At 42.0% G+C, this 23,554-nt stretch overlaps 1 protein-coding gene across 2 annotated transcripts; it reads left to right on the top strand.

Annotated features, from left to right (window-relative positions):
- The first annotated feature begins 177 nt into the window (after positions 1 to 177).
- LOC311149990 (zinc finger protein Eos-like) lies at positions 178 to 23,445 on the top strand. Of its 2 annotated transcripts, none has more exons than XM_084187223.1 (8): positions 178 to 331; positions 12,744 to 12,798; positions 15,640 to 15,750; positions 16,313 to 16,555; positions 16,763 to 16,930; positions 17,815 to 17,973; positions 18,207 to 18,344; positions 18,476 to 23,445. In XM_084187223.1, exons 2-8 carry the CDS (start codon positions 12,759 to 12,761, stop codon positions 19,423 to 19,425), a joined length of 1,809 nt encoding a protein of 602 aa, XP_084043349.1. In that variant the 5' UTR covers positions 178 to 331; positions 12,744 to 12,758; the 3' UTR covers positions 19,426 to 23,445. The 2 variants fall into 2 exon arrangements, with proteins under 2 accessions (XP_084043349.1, XP_084043348.1); XM_084187222.1 differs by lacking the exon at positions 178 to 331 and adding an exon at positions 1,995 to 2,306.
- Positions 23,446 to 23,554: the final 109 nt, after the last annotated feature.

Below are 23,554 nucleotides of genomic sequence, written 5' to 3'. Positions count from 1 at the left end.
GTAAAACCTATCCAGGCGTTGTAAGACCTGGTTTGCGTTAGCAACGCCTGGGCAGAGGAACGCGCCCACATTGTATGCTATTCGGCCTGTATGCCAGCGGTCAGTGCTATCGGTGCTCCTTAGGACGTCCCAACCTAAACCTAACCTAACCTTAACCATTTTAAATGTCAACTTCAATGGGTTGTGGAGGTCCCAAGGATCCCGGGTTGCACGGTCCCAACATGGGCCCGGAAGTTGTCAGGTAAAAGACAGACCCGGAGATGCTGCCGTCGCCAGAGACAACAAACAGATATTCTGACATTTAAAAACTACAACAATAGTCGTTCGCCAGGTAAGGAAGAGGGTGACGCACTTGTTAACAACAGCGTTTAGTCAAAGAAAGTAAAATGTTGGCAAGGATGTGTTTCGGGCTAGTTTAGGTAGGCTGGACAATAGAACGAATCAAATTTCACTGAAAAACGGCCAAAGAGCGTTGGTTGAGCTGGAACACTAGCGCGAGGCCATAGCAAATGAATTGAAACGAACCTTCCCTTAGCCTCTTTTGAATGGAATGATCCTTAGAATTCAATTTTCCATAAATGGCACCAAAAAATGTATACCTTTTAATTTTACTACTACAATCTGTTCTTAGGACGAAACTGAAAAATAACAACTCGTGTAGAAAGTAAACATCGGCACCTCAATGGTGCCAAGTGTGCCTATGTCTGCATAATGAGGAAGTTGGAAAATAATGGCAACTTCTGACTATTTCTGGTTAGCGATCGATGACAGTGGAGTACGCTGCCCAGCCTTACATAATTAGAAAGAGGAGATTATCCTGATTAAAATGATGTCCTACTTGAAAAAATCAAAATATACACATTGCGAGATATTTGGCGAAATAGACATATGTCTGTGTAGTATTTTCCCATAGGGAAACAATGGGGCAGCCTCAGAGTTCCAACAATAATGTATACTTTTTTACATTTGAAATGCTAGCTTTTGATGACAACGGAGTACGCTGCCAAGCCTTACATAATTAGAAAGAGGAGATTATCCTGATTAAAATGGTGTCTGACTTGAAAAAATCAAAATACACATTGCGAGTTATTTAGTGAAATAAACAGACATATATATATTTCCCCTATAGGAAACAATGGGACGACCTCAGAGTCCCAAGAGTATTTTTGTTTGTTTGACGTTTTAACTACCAGCAATTGGTAACAGCATTATAAGCTGCCCAAATTTACATAATTATAAATAATAGGTTAACCTGATTTTAAAATGGTGTAGAACTTCAAACCAATAAAATACATACATTTTGAGATATTTGGCGAAATAGACAGACATGTCCCTATTTCCCCAAAACAATGGCAGTCTGAAAGTTTATTTAACCAGCTTACTATTTGCCTTTTTTGTATTATACATTTTGTGGTTTGAACTAGGCCTCTATGTGAAAGCGTGGCAATAACTTATTAACTTCTCATTATTCACAGATTTACTTCTCTGATGACATGACAGGCAGCACACCTGAATCTCAGCGAAGGCTCTTTTAAGAGCTACCAGATTTATTTAAAAAAAGCAAATGTTCTGTGTCCAGTGTCTGTGTTTATATGTTAAGGGGGTGTTACTTTGGCATATAATGTTACCCATGTAAAGAAAGTGTTCTTAAAATAATTTTTATTTTATGGTTGTAAGTGATAAAATGAACTAGCAAATATTTTATATATAACCATTCTGAGTAATTACTACTTCAGTAAGGATATACACTTTATTCAGTGACCTTATGTATAGAAACTTTGATGGTATGATCAGATTGTTAAAGAAAATGAATGAACTGCAATTAGTAAATCATTCCAATAGATGGCAGCATAAGACCACAAATGACATTTCAGAAGCTCAGTTTTCTACCTGGATACACCACTCCCCCCCACCCCCATCCCTTTCCTTCACAGGAAAACTCCCGCGCTCTTTTTCTGTCCGTTTCCACACTGCTAACACAAGAGGAAGGACTGAAAAAGCTTGTAACAGATTACTGTGAAGTAATATAATGATGAGTCATGTTTATTATTACCTGTTTTTATACTCATGTTTTGAAATTATACTTCATTACTATAACGATTATCAATAAGCCTGAACATTAATTCAGTCACCTCTGGTCGACAAAAACGTATTTTCCTAGTACACTCATTGTCAAATTCATCAACCAGCATCGAGCCGCTCTGCCTTCTCGCACAAGTAGCCAACTCTACAAGGCCCGCCAAAAGCTCGTACTGTCAGCGGCAGCGATCACTCTGTCTTCTCGCGCAAGCGAAGGGCATGTTAAGGTAAATTTGTTAACTGCGAGGGTTGCGTGATGTAATTTATTCGCGGGCTGTTGAAGATGCAATCTTTTGTGTTTTCTGTTACAAGAGATATTAAGATGGTTATATGATGCATGTATACTAGAGTTGCGCATCTGACTGGTGATTATTTGGCCGGGGTTCAATACCTACTGGTTATTTATTTTTTGCCCTCCCAAAAGCAACACAGGCCTAATACGAGATATATATATATATATATATGGACATGGACATGGATATGTGTATATATGTGTGGGTGTGTGTAGTCCCTTGTAGCTCAGTTGGTAGAGCATCGCGCTTGCAACGCCAGGGTTGTGGGTTCGATTCCCACGGGGGGCCAGTATGAAAAAAATAATAATAATGTATGCACTCACTAACTGTAAGTCGCTCTGGATAAGAGCGTCTGCTAAATGACTTGTGTGTGTATATATATGTACACACACATATACAGTGGTGTGAAAAAGTGTTTGCCTGATTTCATGTTTGTCACACTTAAATGTTTCAGATCATCAAACAAATGTAAATATTTGTCAAAAATAGTTTTGAAATGAAGGTTGTTACTATTAAGGGAAAACAAAATCCAAACCCACATGGCCCTGTGTGAAAAAGTGATTGCCCCCTACAACCTAATAACTGGTTGGGCCACCCTTAGCTGCAATCAAGCGTTTGCGATAACTTGCAATGAGTCTTTTACAGCGCTGTGGAGGAATTTTGGCCCACTCATCTTTGCAGAATTGTTGTAATTCAGCCACATTGGAGAGTTTGAGCATGAACTGCCTTTTTAAGGTCATGCCACAGCATCGCAATAGGATTCAGGTCAGGACTTTGACTAGGCCACTCCAAAGTCTCCATTTTGTTTTTCTTCAGCCATTCAGAGGTGGACTTGCTGGTGTGTTTTGGATCATTGTCCTGCTGCAGAACCCAAGTTCGCTTCAGCTTGAGGTTACGAACAGATGGCCGGATATTCTCCTTCAGGATTTTTTGGTAGACAGCAGAATTCATGGTTCCATTTATCACAGCAAGTCTTCCAGGTCCTGAAGCAGCAAAACAGGCCCACACCATCACACTACCACCACCATATTTTACTGTTGGTATGATGTTCTTTTTCTGAAATGCGGTGTTACTTTTACGCCAGATGTAATGGGACACACACCTTCGAAAAAGTTCCAACTTTTGTCTCGTCAGTCCACAGAGTATTTTCCAAAAGGTCTTGGGGATCATCAAGATGTTTTCTGGCAAAAATGAGACGAGCCTTAATGTTATTTTTGCTCAGCAGTGGTTTTCGTCTTGGAACTCTGCCATGCAGGCCATTGTTGCCCAGTCTCTTTCTTATGGTGGAGTCATGAACACTGACCTTAACTGAGGCAAGTGAGGCCTGCAGCTCTTTGGATGTTGTTGTGGGGTATTTTGTGACCTCTTGGATGAGTTGTCGCTGCGCTCTTGGGGTAATTTTGGTCGGCCGGCCACTCCTGGGAAGGTTCAGCACTGTTCCATGTTTTCGACATTTGTGGATAATGGCTCTCACTGTGGTTCGCTGGAGTCCCAAAGCTTTAGAAATGGCTTTATAACCTTTTCCAGACTGATGGATCTCAATTACTTTCTTTCTCATTTGTTCCTGAATTTCTTTGGATCTCGGCATGATGTCTAGCTTTTGAGGATCTTTTGATCTACTTCACTTTGTCAGGCAGGTCCTATTTAAGTGATTCCTTGATTGAGAACAGGTGTGGCAGTAATCAGGCCTGGGCGTGGCTAGAGGAATTGAACTCAGGTGTTATAACAGGGGGGGCAAACACTTTTTCACACAGGGCCATGTAGGTTTGGATTTTGTTTTCCCTTAATAATAACAACCTTCATTTCAAAACTGCATTTTGTGTTTACTTGTGTTATCTTTGACTAATATTTAAATTTGTTTAATGATCTGAAACATTTAAGTGTGACAAACATGCAAACAAATCAGGACGTGGGCAAACACTTTTTCACACCACTGTATATACAGTGGGGTAAAAAAGTATTTAGTCAGCCACCAATTGTGCATGTTCGCCCACTTAAAAAGATGAGAGGCCTGTAATTTTCATCATAGGTACACGTCAACTATGACAGACAAAATGAGAAAAAAAAATCCAGAAAATCGCATTGTAGGATTTTTAATGAATTTATTTGCAAATTATGGTGGAAAATAAGTATTTGGTCAATAACAAAAGTTTCTCAATACTTTTATATACCCTTTGTTGGCAATGACACAGGTCAAACGTTTTCTGTAAGTCTTCACAAGGTTTTCACACACTGTTGCTGGTATTTTGGCCCATTCCTCCATGCAGATCTCCTCTAGAGCAGTGATGTTTTGGGGCTGTCGCTGGGCAACACAGACTTTCAACTCCCTCCAAAGATTTTCTATGGGGTTGAGATCTGGAGACTGGCTAGGCCACTCCAGGACCTTGAAATGCTTCTTACGAAGCCACTCCTTCGTTGCCCGGGCGGTGTGTTTTGGATCATTGTCATGCTGAAAGACCCAGCCACGTTTCATCTTCAATGCCCTTGCTGATGGTAGGAGGTTTTCACTCAAAATCTCACGATACATGGCCCCATTCATTCTTTCCTTTACACGGATCAGTCGTCCCGGTCCCTTTGCAGAAAAACAGCCCCAAAGCATGATGTTTCCACCCCCATGCTTCACAGTAGGTATGGTGTTCTTTGGATGCAACTCAGCATTCTTTGTCCTCCAAACACGACGAGTTGAGTTTTTACCAAAAAGTTCTATTTTGGTTACATCTGACCATATGACATTCTCCCAATCCTCTTCTGGATCATCCAAATGCACTCTAGCAAACTTCAGACGAGCCTGGACATGTACTGGCTTAAGCAGGGGGACACGTCTTGCACTGCAGGATTTGAGTCCCTGGTGGCGTAGTGTGTTACTGATAGTAGGCTTTGTTACTTTGGTCCCAGCTCTCTGCAGGTCATTCACTAGGTCCCCCTGTGTGGTTCTGGGATTTTTGCTCACCGTTCTTGTGATCATTTTGACCCCACGGGGTGAGATCTTGCGTGGAGCCCCAGATCGAGGGAGATTATCAGTGGTCTTGTATGTCTTCCATTTCCTAATAATTGCTCCCACAGTTGATTTCTTCAAACCAAGCTGCTTACCTATTGCAGATTCAGTCTTCCCAGCCTGGTGCAGGTATACAATTTTGTTTCTGGTGTCCTTTGACAGCTCTTTGGTCTTGGCCATAGTGGAGTTTGGAGTGTGACTGTTTGAGGTTGTGGACAGGTGTCTTTTATACTGATAACAAGTTCAAACAGGTGCCATTAATACAGGTAACGAGTGGAGGACAGAGGAGCCTCTTAAAGAAGAAGTTACAGGTCTGTGAGAGCCAGAAATCTTGCTTGTTTGTAGGTGACCAAATACTTATTTTCCACCATAATTAGCAAATAAATTCATAAAAAATCCTACAATGTGATTTTCTGGATTTTTTTCTTCTCAATTTGTCTGTCATAGTTGACGTGTACCTATGATGAAGATTACAGGCCTCTCTCATCTTTTTAAGTGGGAGAACTTGCACAATTGGTGGCTGACTAAATACTTTTTTCCCCCACTGTATATATATATATTTGATCCCCTGCTGATTTTGTACGTTTGCCCACTGACAAAGACATGATCAGTCTATAATTTTAATGGTAGGTTTATTTGAACAGTGAGAGACAGAATAATAACAAAATAATCAAGAAAAATGCATGTCAAAAAATGTATACATCGATTTGCATTTTAATGAGGGAAATAAGTATTTGACCCCTCTGCAAAACATGACTTAGTACTTGGTGGCAAAACCCTTGTTGGCAATCACAGAGGTCAGACGTTTCTTGTAGTTGGCCACCAGGTTTGCACACATCTCAGGAGGGATTTTGTTCTACTCCTCTTTGCAGATCTTCTCCAAGTCATTAAGGTTTCGAGGCTGACGTTTGGCAACTCGAACCTTCAGCTCCCTCCACAGATTTTCTATGGGATTAAGGTCTGGAGACTGGCTAGGCCACTCCAGGACCTTAATGTGCTTCTTCTTGAGCCACTCCTTTGTTGCCTTGGCCGTGTGTTTTGGGTCATTGTCATGCTGGAATACCCATCCACGACCCATTTTCAATGCCCTGGCTGAGGGAAGGAGGTTCTCACCCAAGATTTAACGGTACATGGCCCTGTCCATCGTCCCTTTTGATGCGGTGAAGTTGTCCTGTCCCCTTAGCAGAAAAACACCCCCAAAGCATAATGTTTCCAACTCCATGTATGACGGTGGGGATGGTGTTCTTTGGGTCATAGGCAGCATTCCTCCTCCTCCAAACACGGCGAGTTGAGTTGATGCCAAAGAGCTCGATTTTGGTCTCATCTGACCACAACACTTTCACCCAGTTCTCCTCTGAATCATTCAGATGTTCATTGGCAAACTTCAGACGGGCCTGTATATGTGCTTTCTTGAGCAGGGGGACCTTGCGGGCGCTGCAGGATTTCAGTCCTTCACGGCGTAGTGTGTTACCAATTGTTTTCTTGGTGACTATGGTGCCAGCTGCCTTGAGATCATTGACAATATCCTCCCGTGTAGTTCTGGGCTGATTCCTCACCGTTCTCATGATCATTGCAACTCCACGAGGTGAGATCTTGCATGGAGCCCCAGGCCGAGGGAGATTGACAGTTACTTTGTGTTTCTTCCATTTGCGAATAATCGCACCAACTGTTGTCACCTCTCACCGATGGTCTTGTAGCCCATTCCAGCCTTGTGTAGGTCTACAATCTTGTCCCTGACATCCTTGGAGAGCTCTTTGGTCTTGGCCATGGTGGAGAGTTTGGAATCTGATTGATTGATTGCTTCTGTGGACAGGTGTCTTTTATACAGGTAACAAGCTGAGATTAGGAGCACTCCCTTTAAGAGTGTGCTCCTAATCTCAGCTCGTTACCTGTATAAAAGACACCTGGGAGCCAGAAATCTTTCTGATTTGAGAGGGGGTCAAATACTTATTTCCCTAATTAAAATGCAAATCAATTTATAACATTTTTGACATGCATTTTTCTGGATTTTTCTGTTGTTATTCTGTCTCTCACTGTTCAAATAAACCTACCATTAAAATTATAGACTGATAATTTATTTGTCAGTGGGCAAAAGTACAAAATCAGCAGGGGATCAAATACTTTTTTCCCTCAGTATATATATATAGTTGAAGTCGGAAGTTTACATACACCTTAGGCAAATACATTTAAACTCAGTTTTTCACCATTCCTGACATTTAATCCTAGTAAAAATTCCTAGTTTAGGTCATTTAGGATCACCACTTTATTTTAAGAATGTGAAATGGCAGAATAATAGTAGAGAGAATTATTTATTTGCTTTTATTTATTTCATCACATTCCCAGTGGGTCAGAAGTTTACATACACTCAATTAGTATTTGGTAGCGTTGCCTTTAAATTGTTTAACTTGGGTCAAACGTTTCGGGTAGCCTTCCACAAGCTTCCCACAATAAGTTTGGTGAATTTTGGCCCATTCCTCCTGACAGAACTGGTGTAACTGAGTCAGGTTTGTAGGCCTCCTTGCTCGCACACGCTTTTTCAATTCTGGCCACACATTTTCTATAGGATTGAGGTCAGGGCTTTGTGATGGCCACTCCAATACCTTGACTTTGTTGTCCTTAAGACATTTTGCCACAACTTTGGAAGTATGCTTGGGGTCATTGTCCATTTGGAAGACCCATTTGCGACCAAGCTTTAACTTCCTTACTGATGTCTTGAGATGTTGCTTCAATATATCCACATAATTTTCCTTCCTCATGATGCCATCTATTTTGTGAAGTGTACCAGTCCCTCCTGCAGCAAAGCACCCCCACAGCATGAGGGTGCCACCCCGTGCTTCAAAGTTGGGATGGTGTTCTTCGGCTTGCAAGCCACCCCGTTTTTCCTCCAAACATATAGAACTGTTATGGCCAAACAGTTCTATTTTTGTTTCATCAGACCAGAGGACATTTCTCCAAAAAGTATGATCTTTGTCCCCATGTGCAGTTGCAAACCGTAGTCTGGCTTTTTTATGGCGGTTTTGGAGCAGTGGCTTCTTCCTTGCTGAGCGGCCTTTCAGGTTATGTCGATATAGGACTTGTTTTACTGTGGATATAGATAGTTTTGTACCTGTTTCCTCCAGCATCTTCACAAGGTCCTTTGCTGTTGTTCTGGGATTGATTTGCACTTTTCGCACCAAAGTACGTTCATCTCTAGGAGACAGAACGCGTCTCCTTCCTGAGCGGTATGAAGGCTGCGTGGTCCCATGGTGTTTATACTTGCATACTATTGTTTGTACAGATGAACGTGGTACCTTCAGGCGTTTGGAAATTGCTCCCAAGGATGAACCAGACTTGTGGAGGTCTACAATTGTTTTTCTGAGGTCTTGGCTGATTTATTTTTTGATTTTCCCATGATGTCAAGCAAAAAGGCACTGAGTTTGAAGGTAGGCCTTGAAATACATCCACAGGTACACCTCCAATTGACTCAAATTATGTCAATTAGCCTATCAGAAGCTTCTAAAGCCATGACATCATTTTCTGGAATTTTTCAAGCTGTTTAAAGGTCAACTTAGTGTATGTAAACTTCTGACCCACTGGAATTATGATAAAGTGAATTATAAGTGAAATAATCTGTCTGTAAACAATTGTTGGAAAAATTACTTGTGTCATGCACAAAGTAGATGTCCTAACCGACTTGCCAAAACTCTAGTTTGTTAACAAGAAATGTGTGGAGTGGTTGAAAAACAAGTTTTAATGACTTCAACCTAAGTGTATGTAAACTTCCGACTTCAACTGTATGTATGTGTGTGTGTGTGTGTGTGTGTGTGTGTGTGTGTGTGTGTATTATTTATATATATATATATACACATACACAGTGAGGGAAAAAAGTATTTGATCCCCTGCTGATTTTGTACGTTTGCCCACTGACAAAGAAATGATCAGGCTATAATTTTAATGGTAGGTTTATTTGAACAGTGAGAGACAGAATAACAACAGAAAAATCCAGAAAAACGCATGTCAAAAATGTTATAAATTGATTTGCATTTTAATGAGGGAAATAAGCACCATGCTCTACCAACTGAGCTACACGGGGCCCTATATGTATGTATGTATGTAATGTATGTATGTATGTATGTATGTATGTATGTATGTATGTATGTATGTATGTATGTATATGTAAAGTAATGAGGAACCATTTTAGAAAATCATGGGACACAGTCTTTGGTTACATGCTATTTTATGTCAATCATTTGCTGCTATAGCCTATAACTGATGCTTCATGGTCTTATGCTGCCATCTATTGGAAATATTTAGCAATTAAAAGTGATTAATTCACATAAAGACATTGGTGAGGCAGCTGGGAAATAAAGTGTATCCAATTTCTGGACTTGCTTTACCAGTCAGGTTTAGGGTTACTGTTAGGGGTAGGGTTACCATTACAGCTGTAGGTGCATTGTGTTACCAGTCAGGGTTACAGTTAGTGTTAGGGTTAGAATTACTGTGACCATTACAGCTATAGGTGCATTGTGTTACAAGTTAGGGTTAGAAAAAGGGTGACCATTACAGCTATATCGTGTTACAAGTCAGGGTTAGAGTTAGGGTTAGGATTACCGTGACCATTACAGCTATAGGTGCATCGTGTTACAAGTCAGGGTTAGAGTTAGAGTTAAAAAAATGGTGACCATTACAGCTATAGGTGCATTGTGTTACCAATCAGGGCTATGGTTAAGGCTAAAATAGGTTATACCTAGGGTTAGGTTTTTTAAGGGGGGAAAAGAATATGGGTTTATAGCTCTCTTGCGCCTCACTGTGGCCTTCTGTGCGTACTACATAACTCACTCGCGACACTTGCTAGGCTCATAATCTGAGGTAGCAATTATGTCAGATCTACAAATCAATGAGCTAGACCTATCCATTTGGTTTGCAACTCAGTAAACCTGTGCAGCATTCGCTCAATTCGATGCCTACGAACAAACCGATTTCAACGCAAATCAAATTACCCAGCAGCCACTTACAAACAACAAATCGTCAAAAAAAAGAAGGTAATTCCTTAATAAAAAAATGTCTTCTGGCTGTTAAAATCGGCCACATCTTGAAAAAGAGTACAGGGACGTGCGTTTTGTTCAGGGTTACACCTTTTTCGGAAAAAATATATGGTTAACCATGGCCAGAAAATGTCTAACGTTTGATGGCTATGCGCCAGCCATCTTTAGCACTGTGGGTCACAACAACGTGTACCCAGGCGAAAAGTGAGCTTGCTCACGAAGTAACCGTAACCGTGTTATAATAAATTACCTGAAGTAAGCCTCCGAGTTCAACGTGGTCACGTCTCATTGCCAACAATAGCGAAGCAGGCATTGTGACGTAGAACAATGGGCTGGGAATAGAACGTTCGGAAAGCGAGTTGGTGCCACGGTGCTCAATATAACTAATAAGAGCTGGCAAGGCCTGTTTTTTTTTCGCGATTACTTCAAAATTACGGCAAGCAGTTGGGACATATGGGAATATTATGAAACTGGGCTCCACGGCGGATGCAATGAACTAGTGTTTATCAGAAAAAAGCGTTGTTAAAAATGTAATGTATCCAGCCTAGTTTAGGTGGTGGGTGCAATAGCAACGTCTCAGAAGAAACATTATTCCTTTACTTTGACTGACATGTCATTTTCGGATGACAGCTGCATCAATCGGGGAAGTGCCCATCTAAATGGCATTTGTGTTGACTTTTGATGCTTGTTTGCACCAATATGAATGTACCGCGCCCTTATTAACCTGTCACGTTCCATCATCAGCTTGTTCCATCATAGCCAGCACAGTTACATGGGAACACGAGACGAATGTCAGGGGCATATTCATTCCACCGATTCTGTTGCAAAACGTTTCTTGAACGGAAGCAAACGGAACGAAAAGGGGCGGGACCTACCTGAATTTGTCCAACAGAAACTCTCGTTTTGCTCTGTTTGCTTCCGTTTGGTTCTAAAGGGTAAATGGTTTCCGTAATGAATTCACCCCAGGAATGTCTTCCATTAATATGATTGGTGCACCGGCGGTACCAAAGGCTGGGAGGTAGCGTATTCATTATGCCGATTCTGTTGCAAAACGTTTCTTCAACGGAAGCAAACGAAACGGGAGGGACCTACCTGCATTTGTCCAATATAATCTCTCGTTTTAGTTGCAAAACTGTTTGGCTAATGATTACACAGCTGTTGCTTCTGCACTGCCAATAAATGTTCTATCTGTCTCCACCTCTGCTGTCTGCTCCATGTGTCCATCCTCTTGCTGTCTCCACCTCTGCTGTCTGCTCCATGTGTCCATCCTCTTGCTGTCTCCACCTCTGCTGTCTGCTCCATGTGTCCATCCTCTTGCTGTCTCCACCTCTGCTGTCTGCTCCATGTGTCCATCCTCTTGCTGTCTCCACCTCTGCTGTCTGCTCCATGTGTCCATCCTCTTGCTGTCTCCACCTCTGCTGTCTGCTCCATGTGTCCATCCTCTTGCTGTCTCCACCTCTGCTGTCTGCTCCATGTGTCCATCCTCTTGCTGTCTCCACCTCTGCTGTCTGCTCCATGTGTCCATCCTCTTGCTGTCTCAACCTCTGCTGTCTGCTCCATGTGTCCATCCTCTTGCTGTCTCCACCTCTGCTGTCTGCTCCATGTGTCCATCCTCTTGCTGTCTCCACCTCTGCTGTCTGCTCCATGTGTCCATCCTCTTGCTGTCTCCACCTCTGCTGTCTGCTCCATGTGTCCATCCTCTTGCTGTCTCAACCTCTGCTGTCTGCTCCATGTGTCCATCCTCTTGCTGTCTCCACCTCTGCTGTCTGCTGCATGTGTCCATCCTCGTGCTGATGGATGGATAGCTTTATATTGGCCCCACCAGGATCAGTAACCAAAATGTTAACTGTGGGTTTGATTAGAATTAGCAACATTTAAAATATATGAGAATAATAAAATGATTGTTTGATTTATCTATCATGATGATAAACCAGAGAAATGTGATAAAACATGTACCCCACATTTCCTGGGTATGTGGTGGAGGAGGGAGGAGAGTTCAAGTGTCACACCTCAGCACTGACTATAAATGTTGAACTTCTCATATGTGCATTTCCTGGCAACTGAGGATGGGTGATCTAGATAGACTAGAGCAAAGTACCAGTTAGACGCACAATACAAAGACTTGTGTGAAACAGTTTATTACTGCTTTTACTGCAGTCAGAGATATTTGAAAAAGAAAGCTGCTATAAAGAATACATTTAACATGGTGAGCATCATACAATTGTAACCAAAATGGCATCAATTTGAATGACAAGTGGGCATGCTCAAGATGAAAGATTGTTGTATGCTAGAATATCTCATGAGTGGGACCACATCATTGCTCTGACTTGTCTGTTTTTCTCTCTGCCATAGTCAGCTGGTGAGAGAATGAATGCTGATGACTGCAATGGACGTTCATATATGTCAGGTATGGAAAAAACAGTGGATGTTTCTTGTGCTACCAAGTCTTATTCCAGAAAGTACACTACCGGTCAAAAGTTTTCGAACACCTACTCATTCAAGGGTTTTTCTTTATTTTTACTATTTTCTACATTGTAGAATAATAGTGAAGATGTCAAAACTATGAAATAACACATAAGGAATCATGTACAGTGGGGGAAAAAAGTATTTAGTCAGCCACCAATTGTGCAAGTTCTCCCACTTAAAAAGATAAGAGAGGCCTGTAATTTTCATCATAGGTACACGTCAACTATGACAGACAAAATTAGGGAAAAAAATCCAGAAAATCACATTGTAGGATTTTTTATGAATTTATTTGCAAATTATGGTGGAAAATAAGTATTTGGTCAATAACAAAAGTTTCTCAATACTTTGTTATATACCCTTTGTTGGCAATGACACAGGTCAAACGTTTTCTGTAAGTCTTCACAAGGTTTTCACACACTGTTGCTGGTATTTTGGCCCATTCCTCCATGCAGATATCCTCTAGAGCAGTGATGTTTTGGGGCTGTTGCTGGGCAACACAGACTTTCAACTCCCTCCAAAGATTTTCTATGGGGTTGAGATCTGGAGACTGGCTAGGCCACTCCAGGACCTTGAAATGCTTCTTACGAAGCCACTCCTTCGTTGCCCAGGCGGTGTGTTTGGGATCATTGTCATGCTGAAAGACCCAGCCACGTTTCATCTTCAATGCCCTTGCTGATGGAAGGAGGTTTTCACTCAAAATCTCATGATACATGGCCCCATTAATTCTTTCCTTTACACGGATCAGTCGTCCTGGTCCCTTTTCAGAAAAACAGCCCCAAAGCATGATGTTTCCACCCCCATGCTTCACAGTAGGTATGGTGTTCTTTGTATGCAACTCAGCATTCTTTGTCCTCCAAACACGACGAGTTGAGTTTTTACCAAAAAGTTATATTTTGGTTTCATCTGACCATATGACATTCTCCCAATCCTCTTCTGGATCATCCAAATGCACTCTAGCAAACTTCAGACGGGCCTGGACATGTACTGGCTTAAGCAGGGGGACACATCTGGCACTGCAGGATTTGAGTCCCTGGCGGCGTAGTGTGTTACTGATGGTAGGCTTTGTTACTTTGGTCCCAGCTCTCTGCAGGTCATTCACTAGGTCCCCCCGTGTGGTTCTGGGATTTTTGCTCACCGTTCTTGTGATCATTTTGACCCCACGGGGTGAGATCTTGCGTGGAGCCCCAGATCAAGGGAGATTATCAGTGGTCTTGTATGTCTTCCATTTCCTAATAATTGCTCCCACAGTTGATTTCTTCAAGCTGCTTACCTATTGCAGATTCAGTCTTCCCAGCCTGGTGCAGGTCTACAATTTTGTTTCTGGTGTCCTTTGACAGCTCTTTGGTCTTGGCCATAGTGGAGTTTGGAGTGTGACTGTTTGAGGTTGTGGACAGGTGTCTTTTATACTGATAACAAGTTCAAACAGGTGCCATTAATACAGGTAACGAGTGGAGGACAGAGGAGCCTCTTAAAGAAGAAGTTACAGGTCTGTGAGAGCCAGAAATCTTGCTTGTTTGTAGGTGACCAAATACTTATTTTCCACCATAATTTGCAAATAAATTCATAAAAAATCCTACAATGTGACTTTCTGGATTTTTCTTCTCAATTTGTCTGTCATAGTTGACGTGTACCTATGATGAAAATTACAGACCTCTCTCATCTTTTTAAGTGGGAGAACTTGCACAATTGGTGACTGACTAAATACTTTTTTTCCCCACTGTAGTAACCAAAAAAGTGTTAAACAAATCAAAATCTATTTTATATTTGAGATTCTTCAAAGTAGCCACCCTTTGCCTTGATGACAGCTTTGCACACTCTTGGCATTCTCTCAAGGACACATTTCCACCGGTCTAATGTCCATTGCTCATGTTTCTTGGCCCAAGCAAGTCTCTTCTTCTTGTTGGTGTCCTTTAGTAGTGGTTTCTTTGCAGCAATTCGACCATGAAGGCCTGATTCACACAGTCTCCTCTGAATAGTTGATGTTGAGATGTGTCTGTTACTTGAACTATGTGAAGCATTAATTTGGCCTGCAATTTCTGAGGCTGGTACCTCTAATGAATTTATCCTCTGCAGCAGAGGTAACTCTGGGTCTTCCATTCTTGTGGCAGTCCTCATGAGAGCCAGTTTCATCATAGCGCTTGATGGCTTTTGCGACTGCACTTGAAGAAACTTTAAAAGTTCTTGATATTTTCCGTATTGACTGACCTTCATGTCTTAAAGTAATGAGGGACTGTCGTTTCTCTTTGCTTATTTGAGCTATTCTTGCCATAATATGGTCTTTTACCAAATAGGGCTATCTTCTGTATACCCCCTACCTTGTCACAACACAACTGATTGGCTCAAACGCATTAAGAAGGAAAGAAATTCCACAAATTAACTTTTAAGAAGACACACATGTTAATTTAAATGCATTCCAGGTGACTACTTCATGAAGCTGGTTGAGAGAATGCCAAGAGTGTGTAAATCTGTCATCAAGGCAAAGGGTGGTTATTTGAAGAATCTCAAATATAAAATATATTTTGATTTGTTTAACACTTTTTGGGTCACTACATGATTCCATATGTGTTATTTCATAGTTTTGATGTCTTAACTATTATTCTACAATATAGAAAATAGTAAAAATAAAGAAAAACCCTTGAATGAGTAGGTGTTCTAAAACTTTTGACCGGTAGTGTATTTATTAGAAGTAACAAAATTGGTATAATTATATTTAGTGCTTGTTCAATACATGGAGTACGAGTGCATACTGTATGTGTGTGTGTGCGTACGTGTGTCTTCACAGGCAGTGGTGGAGAGTCAGCGACGGAGCGATGTGAATTCTATGGAGGTCTGAGGGTTCCAACAGTGACCACTCCAAACAGTCAACAGTCCTCTCCAAACAGATCTCTTATTGGTCAGTCATCACTATACACTGAGTGTACAAAACATTAAGAACACCTTCCTAATATTGACATAAACTGGTGCGCCTGGCACTTACTACCATAACCCGTACAAAGGCACTAAAATATTTTGTCTTGCCCATTTAACCTCTGAATGGCACACATACACACTCCATGTCTCAATTGTCTCAAGGCTTAAAAATCGTTCTTTAACCTGTCTCCTCCCCTTCATCTACACTGATTGAAGTGGATTTAAGTGACATCAATAAGGGATCATAGCTTTCACCTGGATCCACCTGGTCAGTCTATGTCATTGAAAGAGCTGGTGTTCGTAATGTTTTGTACAGTGTATGTATGTCTCCTATCTATGATCTCTGTAACCTATTGACTGTACTGTATTTAATATATCACATGCAAAACTGACTGAAAGAACACTGGCAGTTATCTCACTTGATTAATTATTTCCATATGATACATTTTTATTTGTATTTCAATATATAAAGATTTACTTCAGTGCAATTTTAAAAGTTCTGATGATTTTGAACAAAGTGTCTCTCCCGTCTCCACTTTCCTTAGTGAACTCCATTAAGGTAGAACTGTACAGTGACAATGAGCCTGCAGGTTCTCCACAGCCAGAGAGAAGAGATGGAGAGAGGGATGCCAGAGGGGACAAGACAGAAGAGGGGAGTGGAGTATGGGGAGGACCAGGAAAGGGTTACGAGGAGCTGGCCAATCCTCAGCCTGCATCCCAATGTGACGTGTGTGGAATGGTCTGCATCGGGCCCAATGTACTGAAGGTGCACAAACGCAGCCACACAGGTGAGGATGGATAGACTGCAGGTTAGACCTCATAGGCCTCACTCCTTTGGCTTAGCTGTATAAATGGTGATTCAATATGGATCGACTACCTTGCTACAACTTGATAGTATTGACATGGATAACGAGGAATGAATTGTGTGTTTGTGTATCTATCTGTGTGTGTGTGTGTGTGTGTGTGTGTGTGTGTGTGTGTGTGTATATTGTCAGGTGAGCGTCCATTCCAGTGTACCCAGTGTGGAGCCTCTTTCACCCAGAAGGGGAACCTGCTGCGCCACATAAAGCTGCACTCTGGAGAGAAAGCCTTTAAATGTCCCTTCTGTAACTACGCCTGTCGCCGCCGGGACGCACTCTCTGGACACATCCGCACACACGCTGGTAAGACACAGTAGCCTGCTTTCTAATGTCAAGCCAGGAAACTGGTAAGACCATTTGGGCTCTAAGTGGGCTCAGTGGGACCAGATGGGAAATAGAGCCTCAACCAGCCTCAGTCCCATTGTGTTGTAACAAGGTATTAGCTCACTATGTTATGTAATAGTAATGTAATACCATCACTTCTCAGTATTAACTGTCTACACTTCGTACTACATTTTGCATCTAGAAAAGGTACAAATCTATAGCACAATGCAAGTGATTGCATTAGAAAAGTCCATTGAGCTCTAGAGTGGGGTTCAGAGGAAATAGATACATATCGTCTTTACAGGAATGTAAGTTACCACGTGCAAGAAATGACATTTAAATGTATTCAAAACAGGATGTCCTGTTGGTGTTTTTCAATTTAATGTAGACATGCATTCAACAGGTGTTGATAGAGACAGGCAAGCCTTGGTGGGTCTCTGCTTTGCTGTTCAGAACAAATAGGTTCATTTTCGAAGAAAGCAAACTTGCACAATGTCGGATTTCGGTGAAATGACGTCAGTTTCTCCGACTCTTGGTAATTGGAACGTTGCGGTGGAGAGTTGGAGGTTTTTTAACATCGTAGGCGTGGAACATAGAACAATTTCGGGAATTCACGGAGAAGGGGAAGTACATAGTGTAACGACTAAGTCATGAACTAGTACTGAATGATTGAATAAAACTCTAATTATGCACAACTACATGTATCTTTTTATTTTACTTACTTGCAGGAATAACTAACTTCCCTCTGAAACAATCAGTAGTCTTGTCATATTTTGTAGACCTCATTTTATCAAAACAGACCAAAAGAGAAGCATACATGACTCATTGATTGACCCATGAATTGCTGTGTTTCTGTGCTGCAGTGTCCTCTCTGACAGTGGGTAAACTTTACAAATGCAGTTACTGTGGTCGTAGCTACAAGCAGCAGAGTACCCTGGAGGAACACCTTGAACGCTGCCACAACTACCTAAAGATTCTACAGGACCATCAGCCAGCATTCAGCACTGACCACACTGCACAGGGTAACATACATACACAGCTTAATGTAAAATGTACAGGGTAACACACATTGACTCTGTCATCATCCACACAACACAAGCTTGCAGAAATGCACTTTGCTCCTTCATGTTGTGTTAGTTCAATCTGAGCTCACTGGCCCAGTCAGTGTACTGTGAACCAGAAGACACAGATCTGTGTTTGCATTATGATGTCAATGGAGTGTCTATTTGAACAGAGTCTGTAATGTTTTGTGTAGGGAAGGAGTCCCCAGGCATGGAGCCGATGCCTGAGCCAGAGCCTGTCCTCCAGCCGTCCACTGAGAAACTGTCCTTCATAGACAGGCTGGTCAACAGCGTCACCAAACGCAAGAGGTCCACACCACAGAAGTTTCTGGGTGAGTTTTTTTCTCTCCAGTTTATATATTTCCATGTTCCTGAAGGTATTGAAACCCAACATTGCTTTAACGTGATGGTACAGTCTTATGAATCTGAGGTTGTCAACACGGATGTGCCCTTTTCTTTACAGGAGAAAAGCACCTGAGGTTCAACAAGCGTGATCTACCTTATGAACGATCCCCTGGCCCTGAAAAGGTTAAGAATGGGGATCTGCCCTCTCACCTTGAGGGAGAAGCTGGTGCTGCAGGGTTAGCAGGGATGGGGGGCAGGTTCCTCCGCAGCTGTGGAGGTGGTGAGGACCCTGGGTCTAAGCGACCTCAGCTGGCCCTGCCCCTGCCCTACCCTGCCTGCCTGTCCGACTCCAGACCAGTCATCAGCTCTGTTTACAGCCACCTGACTCCTCTGGGTCCCCAGGTCAATGGTGGAGCTGGAAATGGTGAGGGTGTAGGTGTGGTAGTGGCCATGTCTATGGAGCTCGCTGGACGGGAAGCAGGCGAGAGACACAAGAATGTACCCTCAGGTCACAGCCACATCCACAGGCTCACTGTCAGCAACGGCCCAAGCAACGGCTGCCACGATTTCAAAGACAAGTCCGACACGGAGAGCACAGCAGAGGAGCAGCTGTTTACAGCTCCAGCCAGCAACTCCAACAACCACCACCTCCTCCCTCATCTACGTTACCTATCTCCAGGCCTGCCCCGCAGCCGCACCCACCTCCGTCCAAACCCCAGCCAGGCCAACGACCCAGACATAGAAAGAGAGCGAAGAGACAGGGCCTGCCCCGTTCCCATCGTCACCACCATCCCCACTACTGTGAAGGGATCAGGAACCCCCGGTTTAGGGACACCCCCCATCTCCAGGGAGGCTTCTATACAGGTGGTGGACGGGGAGGGGCGAGCGGTGCGGTCATTCCGCTGTGAGCACTGTCGCATGTTCTTCCTGGACCATGTGATGTTCACCATCCACATGGGCTGCCACAGCATCCGCCAGCCCTTCCAGTGCAGCGTCTGTGGCCACCACAGCCGGGACCGCTACCAGTTCACCTCGCACATCATCCGCGGGGAGCACCAGGTGGGCTGAGGAGGGGAGTTAAAGTGGAGATCCGGTCCCAACTTGGCCCTACCCCTTCAATGTTTACACATATCTGAAGGGTCTGGAACGGGATAATCAGTGTAGTGGTGGAGCTTTCACTGAATTGCTTCCACCTTACAGATTTACACACATCAAAGGGTTACGGCCAAGGGTAGGAGTGGGAGCGAATTGGGACTGGCTGGGGTAGGTGTGGTGAGGGAGGGAGGGGCAGAGGTGTCTGCTGCTTTAGGAAGACATGGGCTCAGGTTTGTTCTGCACCACATTACACACAGACAGACACACACTGCCTTAACTGTTACATAGCAGCAACCCTAGATAACCCTGCTGTGACTGAGAGATTGCATATTGTTTACAACCGTTAATTTAATGATTTTTAGAGTACGTGATCATGTGTAAAGGAAATGATGATGAACGTGAAATATCCTGCCTAAGGTGACATGGGTCCTTTACTGTGGATGGTTACAGATTTCAGGGGTGGAGAAGTAGAGAGTTAATAGGAGCCTTATAATTCTGGTGCAGATCAGACTCTTGACCCGTCCAGTGATAGATAGGGCTTGACTGAGGTGGTCATATGGGATTGAGGATTGCACTTTTAGATTATTTGCTTAAATGTGATAATAGTGTGAAGTGAAAATGACTTTTAGCTTTGGAGGGTATTTTTTTCTGAGATTGCTGTATTACACTGATAAATTATATTGTAACGCTTTACATTATGACTTTGTATAAGAAGAATGCTCTGCACATCAGATGAACAGTGTTTTATAGGGTTTTCTTAATGAGACGGGGCCATCTACAGAACTGGGTAATGTATTGGTCTGTCCCTCCACTTAAAATGGGTGCTTCATTGACCATATTGTGACTGACAATATGTCCTGTCTTGTAATCTCCATCCCAATTTACAGAGGTGACTCAATGTCAACTTCCACAGAATGTTGTAATTTTGCACTGAATGGTCCAGGAAACGAGGACTACTTTGATGGGTAGACTCCAGTTGCACAAATGGAAACTGAATAGTGAGAAAAGCACTTACAAAATATTTCAGTCTATCGAAGTTGATCCATTTTTGTATAGTTATGTGAATATCGGTATGTTGTAGTGTGCGTTTAGCATAGTTTTGGTAGATATGGTCAGCTATATCCCAAATCTTGTCCAGCCACAGCACAAGCAACCCATTAATCCAGAAAATGTTACCTCCTGCTATTTTAAAGCAACCCGGAAACCTCTAAATGTATTTGAGTTTGTCGTTGTAGTGTGTGGAGTGTATAACGTTTCAGACCAAATTCAGTATTTTATGTGAAATGTTTAGTCTGTTTGCATCCTCCTGTGAAAAAGGGCAAACAAATGTATGGGTTCTTCAAAAAAACTCGAATCAAATTGTACTATGAATGCACTTGATGTACATAGGATCATTCTATGATGTGTGAATGTGCTTATCAGTTTCTCATTCATTTATCCTTTCCACTGTGTGATGACAAATGAATGATGTATGAACTGTGAAGGAACCTCAAGCAACAACAGAGAAATCAGGGTTGCCAGGTCTAGCTAAAATTTCTAGCCCAATGACCAGAAAACCGGGCCATTTTCTTTTTTTCAGCAAGAAAGGAGTTGCCACATTTATACAATAAACAATTTTTCCATAATGTTATCAAGCCAATTAAGAAGGAATATCAACATAACTTGTAACTACATTAGAATCAAAGTTTGTTTTTTTAATCAAAATAATATTTATTGCGAATAAACTAATTTGATTATATCGCAAGAGAAAATATAACTCGCCCTTATTAAACTCCCCAGATAATTTTTCATCAATGGATGTCGATTTAAATTGTTTGACTGCTATGATTAAGCAATAATGCACAAGGGAATATGGTATGTGGTCAGTATACCACAGCTAAGGGCTGTTCTTAAGCATGACACAACGCGGAATGCCTGGATACAGCCGTTAGCCGTGGTATATTAGCCATATACCACAAACCCTCAGGGTGCCTTATTGCTATTATAAACTGGTTACCAACATAAAAGTACATTTTTGACATACCCATAGTATACAGTCTGATATACCACGGCTTTCAGCCAATCAGCATTCAGGGCTCGAACCCCCTTTATAATTGTAAATAAATCCCTTTTGCGCATGTGCATAACTATAGATAAATCCGACCGGAGAGTTTGAGTGATGAAAATTGGACAGAGCATCTCGAAATCTCTGAGCAAGAAACACTTGGAGAACATAAACAAATGTTAGGCTATTTTTTGGCAATTGTGCTGTTATTATGTGCCAGATGTTAAGACTACAAACCGTTATAAATGGCCCATTTGCGAGATCGACTGCATAGGCTACAGATTAAAATCTGAGTTTATGATTGTAATTCAATTTTGCCATGGTTTGCTTGGATAAACTCGGTAGCCTATAGCTCCTGATAGGCCTACATCTCTTTCAGATAGACTACAGTAGCCTAGACAAGATATAGGCAAGACGTAAACTGAACGATTTAGCAGCTTGCTTAGTTCAAATTAACAGACTAATTTATTCAAAATGAATAGATTTCGAGGTAAGAAGTGCTTGTGTTTCCCAATAGCCTGCTGGGGTCATAATTTCAATCACTGAATTAAATATGAATATTATTTATATTAATTAAATATGCTTGTTAACAACTGCCAGTGTTGTTGACAAGCATATATATTTTTTTAACCTGTAGCCTAATCTGACTACTGTTCCCGTCAATCTAATGTTCTAACAACTGATCGGCAATTGCGATAGAGCTTTGATAACTTCAAATTGTATTATCCAAACATGTCCATTAATAATAACACAAGGCTACAACAACAATAAACTGAAGTTATAGGCTATTTATGAAATTGGTTTGCCAGCTCCAGGTAGGTTACACAAGTGGCACAAATTGATTTGCAATGACCCCAGTGATATCGTAATTTCAATATATGTATTGTATCAAATAGTAGCCTACAATGGAATATAAATTAATAGGCTACTTGATGGCCAACAGAGAAGCAAATGTATCATTCTCCACATTTAATGTCAGTTTCATTGAGGACTTTTCCCAATAAGAAGAACTACTCGAGGGAGTTCCATAACTTCCATTTCAAATTTCCACTCCGGCAAGCAGACCCCGAGACCCAAGAACTGAGCATTCATAAAACACTTCGCTTGATACAGTTTCATTGAAGAAAAGTCAACATTAGAATGCAGTTTAAACCACCACCGAGCGAATTTATGTAATGCGCTCTAGTGCGCCCAATGTTGTTTTCCAGTGCTTGGTCTCCATTTATTTGTTGATGTGCATCAGTTCTAGCGTATTAATCTGTTTTATGGAAATAGGGATCTCCATAATGACAATCTAAATAGCCTACATACAACTGGTAAAAGGTTGTCTCGACGTTCGCGCAGCTCTCTTTCCTCTCGCTCACGTGACTCAGCCAATAGCTGTAGCGCTCTCTCAACACACCCACCCTTCCGGCCCTCCCCACCACTCACTCAGCAACAGCTTGCCTCACTGTCTGACAGGCAACAGGTCACAGTGAATTGTATATATTTTTAAAGAGAAATGCCATGGCGGCCGCGGTGCAATTTAGAAGTAGGCCAAAAACCCGCGACCAATACATTTTCGAAAAGTAGCCCAATTTGCTTGGAAAATAGCGAACGTGCATAAAGATGGCAGAATTTGACATTATTTTAGCACAACAGATAGAACAATAAAACAATTATTTAGAAGACGTGCAAAGGCAAATTGGGGTATTGCACATGCGCACTTCACAAAGTAGGCGTTCCCTGACGGGAATATGCAAATGTAGGCTAGAACGCGCTAGCTACTGCCCACTATGACTCTTTGTTCCCATTTGAAACGACGGGCTGTGGTCTGTCTTCGTTAGCACTAGCCACTGTTTTTAAACTACGGTGCGCGATATGGTTCAATGTGCCAATGAATCAGCACAGTCAAATGTTACAAATTGCCTGCGTTTAAACTAAAATTGGGTTGATGTATACTCTGCTAATGACCATACAAAAAAAAAAAAAGAGTAACAGAGAGCAATGTACAATACAGGCGATTTAGCAAAACGAGGAATTTGTGGTAAGTGCATGGGGGCTGCCATTTTCATGCAC

The sequence above is a fragment of the Coregonus lavaretus genome (genome assembly GCF_964263955.1).
Source record: "Coregonus lavaretus genome assembly, chromosome: 22".
In the NCBI taxonomy this organism is placed as follows: Eukaryota; Metazoa; Chordata; class Actinopteri; order Salmoniformes; family Salmonidae; genus Coregonus; species Coregonus lavaretus.
This window is presented reverse-complemented; position numbering and strand designations above follow the sequence as displayed.

What these genes read in the sequence shown, in the direction of transcription:
- LOC311149990 (XM_084187223.1), top strand. Translation starts at nt 12,759, where the DNA reads ATGAATGCTGATGACTGCAATGGACGTTCATATATGTCAG. An exon ending in GCACAAACGCAGCCACACAG is followed by an intron (nt 16,556 to 16,762) that starts GTGAGGATGGAT and finishes GTATATTGTCAG; the next exon opens with GTGAGCGTCCATTCCAGTGT. An exon ending in CACACCACAGAAGTTTCTGG is followed by an intron (nt 18,345 to 18,475) that starts GTGAGTTTTTTT and finishes TTTTCTTTACAG; the next exon opens with GAGAAAAGCACCTGAGGTTC.